Below are 16145 nucleotides of genomic sequence, written 5' to 3'. Positions count from 1 at the left end.
TGCTTTGCACATTTGTAAAAGATAGCTAGCTGTCCGACCTGGGCAGCCAAAAATAACGGAGAAACGGAGAATTGCGCCAAAAATTTATAAACAAACACCGACGCATGCTAAAAGGGCGACAAGTGCAATTTAGTTTTCGATTTGTCTCGTTTATTCGGGGATTTATCTACTAATGAACTCAAACATCTCGCAAAAAGCATATCAAACTTGGCAATTGCTAAATAGGGTAATTGGTGGCTTGTGGAATCGTTTATATTTACCTCGATCACCGTTTCTAGCCTTGCCAGCGCCACCGCCAGCAGAAACAACAACACAAACACACGAAGAAGAAGAAGAGGTAAGATAACATGTTAAACGCAAGGCAATTTTCTTTCACACAGTCATAAGCATGTGTCTGTGAGCCGTTGCGGCTACCTGCTAGGTCAGACGATATCCAAGGCACAGAAAATCGACCAATGCGAACGCGCGAGCGGCTGTTTTGCGAACCGCGCTGCGCACTCAGCTGCTGCGGTGCTGCCACACTTTCGAATGAATTATTAAAATTGAACAATTCTTAAACTTTATTGCGAATGCAAAATCCAAAACAGAAAAAAATAATAAATTTAAACAATTCCCGCCAGATTAGAGATATACCAAAATATGTATAATGTAACGATTGCTTAATTTTGTGGACAAGTTGGCAGCACTGCCATTTACTACGACAACATGGTAGCTCTCGGTAAATGTGGTGAATATAATGAAAGTGACGTGAAATATCTGTAGAAAAAACACGATTTTCTCAAAAAGAAAATAATAATTTTGCAGTGATTAGCAAGTTTTTATGCCTAAAATAGAGTGTAAAACTATCAAAGTGTCCTATCTGCCACGCTGCATTTAACACATGCGTGCCAAAAGTGGCCAACAAGCAAAACAGGCAGCTGCGTAAATTTGACAGACGCCTTGCAAAGCAGCCAACAACAACAGACAATACACACAAAAATCAATTTTCGCGCTGACTTTAAGTTTTAGTGCAACAGCAAAACGAGTTTGGTGTGCTCCATAAACAAAAAGCAACTGGAAATCAAGCGTTAAAGGTATGCTACGCCTACCCCCCGCCTTCGTTGCCAAAAGTACAGACAAAAATGAAGCCCCCTCACACACACACACACATACACACGCGCACACATACACACAGTCGTACGCGCATCATCGTTGCAATTGAAAAACACACACACACACACATGCAGACTGATACTCACCTTTGCCTTTGGTTTGAGCAAATGTAAAACACTGATTTGTTGTACTGCGACTGATTTGAGTCTGTGACGTAGGCACGATGTGCGTGTGTGTTTGTACAATATGCACATGGGAACTTTTATTTATATGCATTAATATATCTATATGTTTGTGTTGTGCGTCCCATTACAGATGCCGAGAACTAGGCGACGCCATCACTCGAGGGATCGCTCCTCAGCCGGCACACGAGACAAACGTAGACGACTCGATACTGGCGATCTATCGCCACCCTTAGCTGAAGCACCGTCGCCGTAAGTTGCACATTTCAACTACGAAGAATATATATATATATTTATATAAACATATAGCATATATGTTACCAGGGGCAAATATTGCTCTTGCATATATGTGCATATGCTTAGCCAACAAAATTAGTCATTAGTTTTTTGCATTATTATATCTTTGGTATTTTGTTCTTTATAATTAGTCCGCGCCTAACCAAGACACATCACACCAGATCGGCGGCCAAGCGTCGGAGACATGAGATCGATGCAAACACATCACATATATCCAAGGAGCCAACGTGAGTAACAAAGTTATATAGTAACTTCTATTATCCACATTATCATATTTTGTATAATCTTGCAGAGGGTGCGATGAGTTTGTTAAAAATGAAAAATTTATATTGCATTGAAATTGAACAAGACAATTCCTTTCTACCCTCCATCTCTTTTTGATCAGTATCGAATTTTATATATTGCAAAGGCAGAATCCACACATTGTAGAACAGACTTCGTAATAGATGCTCATTAGTTGAGGGATTCTTAACTATCTTGGGTTCAGCACACTCCAAACTCGACTGTACATTTGTTCGTTCAATTCATTCTCTTCTACTTGAAAATATTTATAGACCTATTTATAGCCAAAAAAATAGCCATAAGAAGATATTGTAAAAGTCAGTTTGACCAACTGAATGGGTATGCACTGATTTTTCATATGAAACATTCTATAATGACTATTCTTTCTGGCTTGTAGTACGATGTCTGATTGCTGACTTGTCAGCAAAATGTATAAGCATTGTGTATCGTCAGATTTACCTTCATGACAATGTCCTGCCCACGCAGCGACTCCTGCAGTGTTCGCTTTTTCTTCTCAAGTGCTTTTAAACGATCATTTCTTTAATCGCAAAGGCAGTAAAAAAAAGCGCGCAGCAGCCAGGTAGTCCAAGACATTTGGCCATATAAGGCAGGTGAAACTCGTGTTCCTGTAAGTGTCACAAGTTTGGCCTGTCATTCTCCAGCTCTCCTCCTCGGACTTGCCTCTCGAGTTAGTCAGCTTACTGTAAATTTATGCAGTGATTGCGATTTCTTTGTGCCAACTGCAATTAACCCGCTTCGGAGTTGACGGGGATGTTTCATTGCGTAGGCGTGTGTCCTGCCCGTTGCATTTCCTTGCTGCAGTTGATTTAATTTATTCGCCTGAGTATTTAAAACTTATTTGCATATTACTCAAAACAACGCGCAGACAACGCAACAACTGAGGTGCGACGTTGTCGCATTTATTATTGTTTTTTATATTTTTTTTTTATTTTATAAACTTGGCCTGGCCTTTTTTGGCATGGCCTCAGCCACGGCCGCTACAGCATCTGCTGCTCTCCCCCTCGACAGAGTCTTGGCTGCGTTTGGCTTAATCAGTGTCGCATTTTGTAATTTATTTGCCACTAGCTGAGTCGCTTTCTTTGTCGTAAACTTCTGGAATTCATGCGCAACAGTCGCCTTGTTTATTAACCTTTTCATTTAGCAATAAAAACCCGCTTGCCAAGTGTTCGCCAGTACCCAGATTAATGGCATAAGCAGCGGCTTGGCTCGGCTCATTATTCATCCGACACCTTGCAACGCGGAAGTGTCAACATAAAGTCAGTTAACCAAAAAATCTCAAAATTATGTGACGCCTAAATGGGCTGATTAGAAATGAGCGAGCATCGATTTGGGAGAGAAAATAAAAAGAGTCAAACTAAGGATTAAAGATGAAAAAATTTTATGAATTGAGAAGTATATGGATATTTTTTTTTTCATATATCTTTTTCTAATAGAAGAATGTTCAATTGATGGCTCTCAAGTAGATTCTAATTTGCAAAAATTGTAATTAAATTCTACCAAAATAGTATTACAAATGGTTCAAAAGTATAAAAAATATCTATTCCAACTTCTGAACAATTTGAGCCAAGCGTAAAAGCGACTGTTTAAGGAATTGCTCACGAAGGAAAGATACAGATAATATATAGAGCGTGAGATGCTTTCTTTGGATTGTTACACGCAGCACACGGACTACTAAATTAAACTCAGGCTCACCCATTTTTGGGTACAGGGTATATAAATTATACTCAAGTGTCAAAACATTGCCGTATTTCCGCTATTTATTGTTTTTTTATATTTTTTATTGCACACATATATATTTACAATTTCAATTGTTTCAATGTGTATGTGTGCATGTGTGCGTGCGTGTGAGCTGTCAATTGGGCGCACACGCACATCGTGCGGTCCGCGGCGAATTCAACATGTGGCGACGCACGCTGCTGCTGCCGCCGTTCGCTGGGCATGATCGAACTGTAAACTGGAAATGCGCGTCGACGGCAGCAGCGAACAGCCAGAAGCTTCGCCGTTGCGGCGAGCTTCAAGCAACCGACACTTGTTCGCTGCGGACTTGTTCCACGAAAGCTCAGTCGCAACGACAACTTGCAAGCGAATGGAGGTGCTGGCTTCGGACGTCGCCGCCGTGCAGCCTCAACATCAGCAGCAACAATAAATACAACAAACAACAACAACTACAACAAAGCAAAAGTGCCTTTATGAAAGAAATGTAAAACTTTTGCAAAAATAGTGTTTATAAATTGCAACAAATGCAGCTGTCAAGTGTGCAATTTGTGTGTCTGAGTGTGCGTGTGTCTCTGTAGTGTGTAGTGCATATTGAAATAGCTGCAACAACAACAATAATAACAACAACCACAACAGCCTTAAGCAATTCTTTGATGCATCCTGCAAATTAAATAGCGTTTGCTTAGGGCTATTTTTTAATTAAAAAAAAAAAAAAATTATATATACTCATGATAATTCTCAATGCTGTTCACATTTCGTAAACGCCAAACGCCAAGACGCCAGTTCTGGCCAAGCATTTGACTTGGTTGGGTTAACTAACTTTGATAAGATATGACGAAGGCAACGACGACAACGAACAGACGCCTACAAGATATGGAAATACTAGCTACTATCGTAGCCGGACATGCTGATAGCGTCTGAATTGCAGAGGATTTGAACGCATTTCCGATATATACATTTCGTATACGAACTCTCGTCGCATTACTCACGGCCTGTTGCTGTCGTCACTTGAGTCATTAGCCAAGGTATTAGCAGCTGTAGCTGGAGCTGCCGCAACAAGTTGTCGCTGTTTGTGGTTCAACTTTTGTTTTGACCCGTTTGCGTTTCCTTTTCGATTCAGGTGAAAAAACTATTTACAAAAAAAAAAAAAAGCTGAGTAAAAATTGTATGAAAACTGGTCGGAGGACCTGTTGTTGCCACTTTCTACCAACGTTTTTTTTTTGTTTTTTTTTTTTTTTTTTTTTAAATTGCATAAAGCCAAAGTAAACTGGTTAGTCGCTCTGCTCGGGGTCCTATCAATGAACTTGTCAATTGGATTTGCTTTTGCTGACTGGCATGGGGGAAGGCGGACAAAATCGCGGCTAGGTTCAGGGTTAGTTTCACAGCTAATTCAATTTTTCGCAATGCTGACATGTGCAACAGCAACAAATGCGGCCAGCAAGAAGTCTCATAAATGCAATCGTTCCACAACAAGCATGTGGCACGGCTCTATCGGGCAGCGGGTGTTAGGCTGAGACAGTGCTGAAAACAGACTGACACGAGCAAAATTCATAAGCCAATGAGAACGTGTTAATTACACAAAAAACAAAAAAAAAAAAGAGTGCTCGATAATTTATTGAAATGAAATGAGTGGGTGGGTTGGGGATTAGGGATTAGCCATGTGACCGTGGAAGAGGGAGGGGCTATGGGTACATGTAGCGTGTTGCTTGGGTTAGTCAGCGTGTGTGCACAGCATTGAGAATTCAATTAAAAAAAACAACAACTTGCGCCATTTTCAAATGTTGCAGATACAAAAGATAAAGATCTGAAAGGAAAAAAAAAAAAATATAAATAAAACGGAATTAAAATTTCGCGCGCGCGTTCAAAGTAAATGCAAGCAGTCGTTTAAATTTTAACGCCAACAACCAAAACGATCGTCAATGATAACATCAACAATATCAGAAAACAACAACGAATTTTAATAACAACGAGTTAAACAACGAAAAGCTAACAAAATGCCGATCGTGGGACAGCAATATGCCAACGGATTTCGTCCATATAGCTCCTTTCGAGTGCCACGTGGCAGTTGTGGCTACAACAACGGCAACCAACAGATTGGACAACCATTGAGCAGCAATGGTGCCAACAGCAGAACAACAACAACAACAAAGACAGCAACAGCTGCCAAGAGCAACGGTCAAAAAACGAACACTGTCTCGAGCTCCTCCTGCTCCTCGTCCAGCTCACTGAATCAGCAGCCGGGCCTAAGCAATGGCTTTAGCAGACAGCAGCCCTGGCGCAGCACCTACTGCAGCAGCAATAGGCAATTGCAGCCACAGCAGCAGCAGCAGCAGCAACGCAATGTCAAACCGCTGACGCCTAAGCTGATCAGGCGCATTGAGAACACCTGTGCCACGCCCAATTCGAGCTCACGTTATGGCAAGCCACGTGCGCCAGCGCCGCCTACAGCTCAGGTGCCATCCACCCGAAAACCAAGTCAGTTGGCGCTGCAGCAAGCCCAGCAATCCGCCAATTCTCCACAGAAACGCGGCTACCAGGCCACAAATGCGCGTTGCGCTAAGGAGAACTGTCCGACGGCACGGCATACACAGCGCTCCAGCAAGAACTATCCAGCGCCGTTGCCGCCACAGCAGACGCAGTCGCAGCGCAAGCAACCCAATGATCTCATAACGCTGAAGGCCACGCCGCTGGCGCAGCGTCGGCAGCTGCCGGTAACGCCCAAGCTTAGCCTAAGACAGCGCGCAGCAGCAGCAGCAGCTGTAGCTGGGGAGGGCGAAGGCGGTGCCTCCTCGACGGGGAGCAGCGATTCGCATGATTCGCCCAAGTTAAAGAAGGCCTACTCAAAGAAGTTTCCACAAGGACTGCCCTTCGAAGATGAGTTCTATGGCTGCCGCAATCGCTCCTATTCGCAATCCTCAAGCAACTATAGCTTCTACAGTTCCGTGGGTGCACCAGCCACGCCCCAAGACGAAGATGACGATGAGTTTCAGCGCAAGCCTGCCACAGATGAAGCGCTGTACGTGGACTTCTCCAAGGTGGTGCACAGCCACAGGCAGCAGCGTCAATATGTGCCTGCCAGCTCCTGGATACGCGCCACGCCCGATCACGACGAGATGCAGTCGCCGCCAGCATTCCGGAGCACTCAAACTAGTCACAACAAAGCGCCGTTAACGCCAGCCCAGCAGCGGCGCAAGAGCGCCAAATATGCGCGATCCATGCATGAGTATTTATATAGCGACGATAGCAATACGAACACAACGACAACGAAGCATCGGCTCTCGGTAGTGGATGAGCCCGAGGATGGTTACTATAGCTATGCGGCTGGAACACCCGAGCCGCAGACACCGCCTACGCCTCGAACGGATATTTATGTGGCCGCAGCATCGTGGGCACCCAAGCCGCTCTATCCCGACCGTGTGCTGCTGCCAACCAATGTCGACAGTAATAACAACAGCAATCTCAGGAGCTCCAAGCAACAGCAACAACAACAACAACAGCAGCAGACGCGACGTCGGTCCGAGCACTTGGGGTCCACGACATGTGAGTATAAGTGAGTATCTGTCAGCAGCAGCATGCGGAAATTGAAGCTAGACTCAATTGGTGACCAGCAGCTATTCAACGTTGGCTCCGTTCGCTTCTGCCACGGCGTTGTCGCTGTTAACTAAGCGTTCTGTCAGCACTTTAAACTTAAGTCGTTCCTCACATTGTTGACGTTCGGTCCGCTCAAGATCTCTCTGTCTCTCTCTCTCTCTGCCAAATTTGGTCAAGCACGCCGCCCCTACTTATAAAACTTACGAATGCGGCTATGGAGCCGCAGCTCAACTCATTAGGCAAGCTAAGCGCCGCTTCATACGGTACGCTTGGGCACCTCTTGAAAGCGTTTTTATGTTCTACGTGCCGCCAGCGGCACGTTCGGCCCTCCAAGCTGGAGTGGCACACTTCGTTTGGAGCAAACGATTTGTTTCGTTCTTTTCTCGTTGTTGGCCTCATTTGCATCTGGGTTGATCCAAAGGAAACCCTTTTAAGTGGGGGTAACATTTTATGAGAAGCATATACATTTTCAGTTAAACACTGACATCATTTTTTGTTCATACTATCACAACTTTGTTTTAAAAAAAAAAACTAATTTTATTCTAAATGATATATTAAGCAAATTAGGAAACTAGAAGTTTTTTAATATTAAATCAACATGTTTTTAGTGTACAGACTGTGATCTAAGTTTTTCCTGTCTCATTTATGTATTTATCATATCTGTTGATATTGATCGCGGAATATAAATATATAAAAGGATTGTTTGATTGATTTTTAAACTCGCCTTAGAAAATCTTGTATTTCACTTTAAGGTTAAAACAAGAAATCAATTTACTTTTATTTATTTTTGTAACTTTTGTTTGTCAGCTCAGATTTCAAATATTTTGACCGCAATTATGTCAGCAGCTGCTCCAGGTAGCCAAGTATTTTTCTAGGCGGGGTATTTTTGGGTTGGCAGAACAACCAAGTCTTGGGAGGGGCTCCATACTTCAGCTATGCCGTAGTCTTTGTTTTTCATTTTGTTTTTTATTATTATTTTTTTTTTTTGCTTCTGTTTTGCTCTCGGGCTCGTTTATCTGACGTTTATCGCGCTCCAAAACAAACCGGACCTGTCTCCATAGTCCATATACGCTCATAATCGATGCGACTACCGCCGGCAGCAACAACAACAACAACAGCAACAACAACAGCAGCAGCAACAACAAGAACAATGAAGTTGACTTGACGTTGTCTTGACTTTTGAGCTTACTATTCTCGTGCAGTTCCGACAACTGCAAGGCAGGCCGAAAATTTGCACATGCAATGTTTTTTAGTGTCTGCCCACCCCACCGCACCAGCCATATTCCCTGTCCGTTGAGCTTTTAGAATCTCAGTTAAACCGCAAGTTGGGGAAATGCTGTTGTTTATGCGCAATGATTTATATTGGCTTTATTGACTTCCTATAAATGCACTCAGCCAAAGGTGATTGACTACAATAACAAAACAAAATAATAATAATAATAATAATAACAATAATATTAATACAATATAGTATAATCTTTGCGATCTGTTGTTGTATATTTTTCATAAAATTTCATTGCTTCCTTTTTTGAGATTTTGTGTTGTTGATCGAACAACGACTAAAAGCTGAGGGCAGCAGCGGCCATTTGCCAAATTGTTGTTAGCTTGTTGACTGCTTAACTGTTTGTTTGTTTTTGTTAACTGTAATGGCCGGCTTCGTTGTTGTCCGCCGGAGTAGCTGTGTGCACACATTGTTTTGTGTGTAGGGTATACATTACATTACGTTCATTGAACCGCGCACATACGCGCGCGATCCAGAGATCAAGCAGACTTGAATATTGAACGCCTGCATAACTGACGAACGACGACCAGACCAACCTGCCCGCTGACTCAGCGCCGCGCTCTGCTCCTGACATGACCGAGCGGCCGCCCTGACGCACAAAGCACAGCTACCCAACAGTTGCCAGTTTTTCCGTCTCGGCCGTCTGTCGCATCTGTCTCTGTCTGCCTGCTTTATTTGCAGTGATCGCAGTTTGTTTGATGTGCTCGCTCGGCTTGCCGGTGTCTGTTGCTTTGTTGTCGAGGTCTGTTTGCGCAGACGCAACCATTGACCTTGGGCCTCGGGCGATGGGCGTTGGGCGCACTCAGAAGGCACGCCGCGACGCCCTCGATTCGCATCAATTTGCATATTGCCGTTACTCATGCGCCCTGTGCGCCCAATACGCTTTATTTGTATTATTTATACATTCTTCATATCAACTCTTTTTTCTTATTGTTTTACAATATTTGTAACGGCACTTTGTTGTCATTTATGGCAAGAACAACAACAACAATGCCACTAACAGCACCATTGGCAAGACTTGTTGTCATCGATTTGCTTTTAGCCCAAACACAAGCCAAAAATTCCGGTTTCTCATTATGTTTCACTTAAAAAATACTGACCTCTACTTTAATCAATGTATATATATATATATGTATGCGTTGAAAAAGAATCGTATAAAGCTATTCAAGACTTGCCAAACCAGGGCTGCTTAATTGTCTTTATATTCCGTTCTATAGGAATATGCTAAATATGCTTGAAATAAAATAAGTTAATGATCTACGAATGTTAGCTTCAAGGTAGAAGAACTACGAGGGTTTTCTCTACGTATTTCCATAATATGACTATTGATTATTTTCTATTCTTGTATTTTTTTTTTTAATAACTTGCACAATTATTTTTGTGCTATGGCATTTTTGTGCTTGTTGTTTTGCTTTCTTGAACAGCTTAAACCATTACTAAGTATTCCCAGCTAGTGTTTTTCCTTCCTCTACCATCTCTTAGTTTCTTGTGCCGAATAACCAACGGTGACGCATGCGTTCACAGTTCAATGGAAGCAGAAAATCAAGCAACAATAATAACAAATTATTAACGCTTTTTATTATGCATTTCTTGGCTGGTGGGGTAAATCATGGGGGTACAGACATATGGACGCGGTACGCTTTTGCTTAATGTATTTATGGCATTTTCAGGGTCAGCACAAACAAAATGTATCTATATACAATACATATATACAAATTTCTCGCAACGCAGCAAATGTTTGTCGGCTGCTGCTGCTGCTGCTGCTGCTGCTTGTGGGCTTAAAGTGTCTCAGCTGTGCTGAGATCTATGTAAATCATGCGAGAAACTGGTTTTTGGAATGATTAATTTCATAACTCAATAGCGCAAAGAAACTTTTCACACATGTGTCGATTCACATACATTTACTTGACCGACAAAAACGTTCAGGGAGTTTTAAAGTGAAGTGCAGAATGAACTCTTGTTCCATTGTCAATTTGCAGACATTTGTCATCTTAATAAAGCACACACACACACACACACACACACACTCTTTACTCATAAATGTGCTGGAATTTGCTTGCCATAAGATATGCATGTATCAGGAACTTGGTCAAGACAAAGTCGCTGTAGACATGTTTATTCAGTCAAGGGGTTTCGCTTGATAAAAGGCTAATTAAGTGTAATTGAAAGAATCGGTCAAGGCCAAGCAAGAACTCTACACGAACAAATATTTATAATTCTCAAGACATTCATTAAATATATATCATCCATGAGTATATCTACGTTGAAAAGGGGGGTGGGCTGGATAATCTGTGTATTACCTGTGAAAACTCAGAACTAATTGCGAAAATCGCAACCTCAAAGTAGATCGTTTAGCTGACCATGGCTCTTAGGAAATATATACGACTATATAAATTATTACGGGTGTGTCTGTCGATCGCGTATTGCCTTACATTATTACATCATTAAGAACAGTATCTTATCGTATCATAACTTCCTAATAGAAATCACAAATAAGCATAAATTTATCATTTAAAATTGATAAATGGGTCACTGAGCAATGCACTGAGGCAGTGCCGTCGATTCGTTTTGTAGGTATTAAAATCAAGTCTTTAGATATATATTCATTTTACATAATAAAACTCTGTGTACATAGTAAGTAGATTTTATTGCTAGTTTTTATTTATCTTATCTTATCTGCAATGAACCATTTTTCCTACTTTTGTTGCATATCTGAGTATCTTCGATCGTTAACAATCTGAAGTACATATATGCCCGTCCATTCAACTGATTCTACAAGCAATTCATGTTTGCTTTACTTGAAGTGTACTCACATTTATATAAGCCAAAATCAGTTGGCCCCAGGGCAATCACTTGCCTGGCCAATTACCTTATACAACAACAAAAATGTCTTAATACGTTCCGCCCAAATCGGGCAGCTACTTAATGTTAGCTTGACTTTCGTGTGCGCACAAGTGCGAACAGTTTCACAAGTCCAAAATCGACGTCTCATCATTAATATCCAATTAAAGTTTGCCATAAATGTTGTTCTAATTTGCACGCATCGCATTATTAATCAAAATCCAGACCAGAAATACAACGTATTGGAAAATGATTGCCTATAAGTCTTTCAATCGGGGGTTGATTGAAAATAAGCCACAGCAAAAACAAAAAAATTGTACATTTCCATAAGCGCTAGATTGGTCTATCTTTGGAATATAGATTACAAAATTTAATTGAAAACGAGAGAGTAAAGGTATCTATCGGCTCGCCGAAGATTGAATACCCTGGAAAGCAGAAAACAGATTCTTGCTTTAAAATAGTAGTGCGATCTTGATAAGGTTTGACTCATAAGCAGCATAGTTGAACTATATAATGATGATTTTGCTTAAGATATCTTGATATCGAAAAGAATTTCCCTTACAAAAGCCTATTTTTCGACGGAGATGATCTAGAACATATATAGTTAAGGGGATGGCAGTTGTCTCCTATGTCTTCCGCAAAATTATGATGCCTTTCACAAAGGTATAACAAATGTCTCTGGAGTTTGTAATCTAACATAGTTATGTTAGTAACATTTACAGTATTTGTTTGTTAACATAATCTGCTAATATTTGTCAGTTTAACATGACGTGCAAATGTTTATCCGGTAAATGTTAGCAATAGCGTGCCGCAGCTAATGCAAATGTTAACAAGCAGCTGCTAAAAATTAACCATATTAATTATAAACATTCAATGGTTTCTCTAGTCATTTTGAATTGTTCTTAGCCACATACTTATTAAACAACTCTCGATTGTATATTCATAATATGAACTACCTTACAGCCTTAAGAGGCATATGCTGCCGCTAAGACCAGACGCCAGTCAAAGATCTTTTGTTGTGCGGCTGATGTTGGCCGCGAGCCAACAGTCAAGAGCCTAGAGATTTGAGCCTACATACAAAACCGGGCGCTGACTTCTTGACTGTATTTTTGTTCAAGCTGACTTAGAGTGAGCGCAGGCGTTGAGCTTTTTGTTATGTATCTATGTGCCTCTGCAGCTGTGCACTGGCATCTGTGTGTGTGTGTGTGTGTGTGTGTGTGTGTGTGTGAGTGTAACGTACTTGTAGTCAAAGTCACTTTCAGCTTCGTTGCGTTCTCATAATTTTGTGACCAAATTTAGAGGCGCTCGCAGCAGCAGCAGCGGCAGCAGCACGTGTGGGCGAGAATAAACCGAAAATCAAATTTAAAATTTTGTCGTATTTCGTCTCTTGTCTCTTGAGAGCAGCTCTCTTGTCGGTGCGATGTTTACCTTATTAGCATACGGTCTTGTCTTCACTTCTTGGCGGCAGCCCCTGCCTAGGTCAGTTATCTGCGCTCAGATCGAATCGGATCAGGCCGTAGCAGCTGCTGATTCATGCTAAGATCTTGGCTACATGGCGGCCACTGACTGCCGCCTGCCCACCCGCATGTGGAGTTCGTTTGGGCGTGTCGCTAGTTGTTGGGGTGTGCGTGTGCGTGTGTGTGTTCAATTGATGTAATATGGCTACCGTTGTTGTTATTGACACAGTTTCTGGCCTCGCGCACAGTTGTTGCCTCTGCCTTTGGGTTCAGCTTAGTACTTTAAGCTCTTACGCTGGGGATTTTGTGCCGTGTCATAGGCCTTGCCACTTGGCCGACGACTTTTCAATTTCACAGCGTACTCTCAAAGGCATGTCGCTCAGTGCTCTGGTGGGCAGACAGCCAGCCAGCCAGCCAGCCAGTTAGCTAGTCAGCCATCCGGCCAAGTTGATTAACTTGATTGGTAACGCAAATTCGCATATTCGCCAACACACATACACACACATACGCACACGCTCAAGCGGCCTGGCCCAAGAACTTGGCGGGAAGGCGGAGCAGCAGCAGCAGCCAGCTTAGCGCTGTTAAGTAGCTTTCCATGTTGGCTCCGTTTGCTGTCCAATTCTCTTGGCTGGCTGCTTTTCGTAAATGCGCTAATAATTCGACAGTTGTGCTGGGCGTTGCGTCAAGGACGGCCATTCATCTGTTGTCGGATCTATACTTCTACTTATACACATATATATATTTATATATTGAAATTATTAAGTAATTCGCCAGCTTGTGAACCCGTTTTTTAATTACCTCTTTATCCCTTTCTTGATCTTTTTTTTTTTTTTTCAGTTTTGATGACAGCCTCTCGTCGTCCCGGCGACGCAAGGAGCGATCCAAGCGCTCGCATCGCAAATCGCCCGTCACTGGCCGGCGGCAGCATAAGTACCGTTATAGGGAGGAGACCTCACACTCCAGCTCACGGCGCCGGCATCGCGATCGCGCCAAGGACGAGCGCGACAGCGGGCGCAACAATCGCCAATCGCAAGCTAAGGTAAAAACTTTTCATTTTCTATAACAACACCCAACAAAACAAACGAACGATTTAGGCTGAGCAATCAAACAATAATTAATTGAAAAATCTAAAAAAAAAAAAAAGTTATTATTTAAATATGGTAAAAGAAAGAATAAGCAATACAGTAATATTAAGAAACTATTGTGTATAGTGTACATACACAGACACACCTACATACACCTATGTATGATCGATCAAGTTTTCTTAGTATATATTTTATTTACCTCACATATCAGAATCACAGCTGGCGTATTCGTCGCTCTCTGCTTGCCAAATTTCTTGCAATTTTGTATCTTTAATGTGTGTAGTGTGCCCCTCGATCAGTTATCAAATCACCGCCCGATACGATGCTGTTTTTTAAGCGCTATTTGGAAAAGTCCCAGCTGACTGCCAAACAGTTTGAGAGCTCCCAAATTCCATGCTATTTCAAAATGCGTGAACTGGCCGCGCCCCAACGCATCGATCACTATCGCGATCTGTTGCTGGAGTGTTCTGCGCTGCGCTTTCTGCCGTACACAGAGGATTGGATTGTCATCGAATACTTTGCTGATCACGATAGTGATTACCTTGTAAGCTGACAGAAAACCCCTTTCGACCCTATCCAACACCTGCCCAAAAACCAACTGTTTCAATACTGCGCCGGTGTCTCGTGTTCTCTCTTCTTTGTTTTGTTTTGTTTTTTACCCCCAACAAAATGCTCGTATTTTTTTTTTTCGAAATTGTACTCGCATTCGCACTATCATTCATGATGACTCTCACTGGGCGCCATTGCACTCACTCATCATCAGCCCGAGTCTTATCTGTTGCGGCGTTGCGCTAATTTTGCGATTAAATTGTAATCATTCGTAAGAAAGTGACGAGCTAAATATATAATCAAACTGAACTCTCTTTGTGGTTCTACACTTGAAATGAGTTGCTTTGCCACAATAAATATATACATGCAATTAAATAGAAAATTAAACGTAATCGTAAGGTCTGAAATTTTAGTTTTGTGGTCTTAATAGATTAAATCCATTTCGTAATCAATTCATTTTTATGAAATGCAGTCAAAGTACATAGCTAAACCAAACTCAGGCTGCATATCCAATCTAATCTTAAGAACCTAAAGCATTTCTTTTTTTTTTTTTTGGTAATATTTAATATGACTGTTCCAAGAGGAGGAATTTTAAGTATTTGTTCATAGGAAAACTAGAGCGATCGCATAATACTTGTAAATTCTACACATGTGATTCGTTTCGATTGTGTTTTGTCGTCTGCCCTTTGGCGTGAGCTGATGATGATAATCTGTTAAATTAATTGCTCTGCCCTCGGAATGCCTGTCGCGGGTGTGCTTGTTATTTTCGTTCAATTGATCATTTGACATTAACACTCGTTGGGTGGGGCGGGCTGCCCCGTTCGGTGGTGGTGGTGGCCATTGCGACGGCAATTGAGCGGCTGAGCAGACCAGACACACACAGAATTCGTAGACTGTCGCGTCGACTGGCGATCAAAGAAGCTCGTCAAGATTCAGTACTTTCGGCAATTGGAGCAGCATTACAAACGGCGGCAGCATGTTGCGCAGGAGACGACGGCGCCAACTTCAAATGGCAACAATAATGGGGACAACCGGGAGGCGGCCATTGATAGGCCTCAGGTCAGCCGCTGCCAGCTATTGAAGCGGCAACGTAATCTATTCGATTTGGTTGCACTGTGCGATATGCCCGTGGACCGATACGCCGGCGACAATTGGATTCTCGAGGAGTACTTTGTCGATCACAACGATGACTATCTAGTGAGTGAGCGAATGGGAGCGTAAACGTTTGCCCCCTTTCCCTTTCCCTTTTGCATGGCTGCATGGTTTGCTCCCTACACAGCATCCGCTCTCAGTCAAACACACACACACACACCCTCTCTCTCACACTCTCGCTCTCTCTCTCTCTCTCTCTCTCTCTTTGGGGCTACAGATCGTAAGTACTGCGCCTGTCCGTGGCCAGCTGATCGAATGCGCGCGCAGCTGCTCCACCTAGCGCCTGTGTTTGCCATTTACTCAACAATAACAACAACAACAACAAAAACAAAAACAGTTTTCGCCTTGGGCCGCCGCCATTGGGGAAATTAAAAATATACCACATGCTAGCAATCAGAAAATCCACAACGCTCGGGATATTTTTTCTCGGTTGAGCATTTTCCAAATCAGAAACAGAAACAGATTCAAATCTTCGTTTGTCGGTTGTGTATCGTTCTCGCCCATCGTACGTCGAGGCCTTTGCCTAACGTGTAACGGTACGTGTTTTTACACGCGTCTTTTCTCTCTCTCTCTCTCTCTCTCCCCGCCCCTCTCGCTA

General features: G+C 42.4%; 1 protein-coding gene across 1 annotated transcript; it reads left to right on the top strand.

Annotated features, from left to right (window-relative positions):
* Positions 1–5584: 5584 nt before the first annotated feature.
* Positions 5585–15616, top strand: LOC138910968 (uncharacterized protein DDB_G0284459-like). Its single transcript, XM_070207489.1, has 4 exons — positions 5585–7140; positions 13599–13800; positions 14184–14390; positions 15353–15616. Exons 1-4 carry the CDS (start codon positions 5585–5587, stop codon positions 15614–15616), a joined length of 2229 nt encoding a protein of 742 aa, XP_070063590.1.
* The last annotated feature ends 529 nt before the right edge of the window (positions 15617–16145 follow it).

This window comes from Drosophila virilis, chromosome 2 (genome assembly GCF_030788295.1).
Source record: "Drosophila virilis strain 15010-1051.87 chromosome 2, Dvir_AGI_RSII-ME, whole genome shotgun sequence".
In the NCBI taxonomy this organism is placed as follows: domain Eukaryota; kingdom Metazoa; phylum Arthropoda; class Insecta; order Diptera; family Drosophilidae; genus Drosophila; species Drosophila virilis.
Note: the sequence above shows the minus strand (reverse complement) of the source record. Positions and strands in the feature narration are given on the sequence as shown.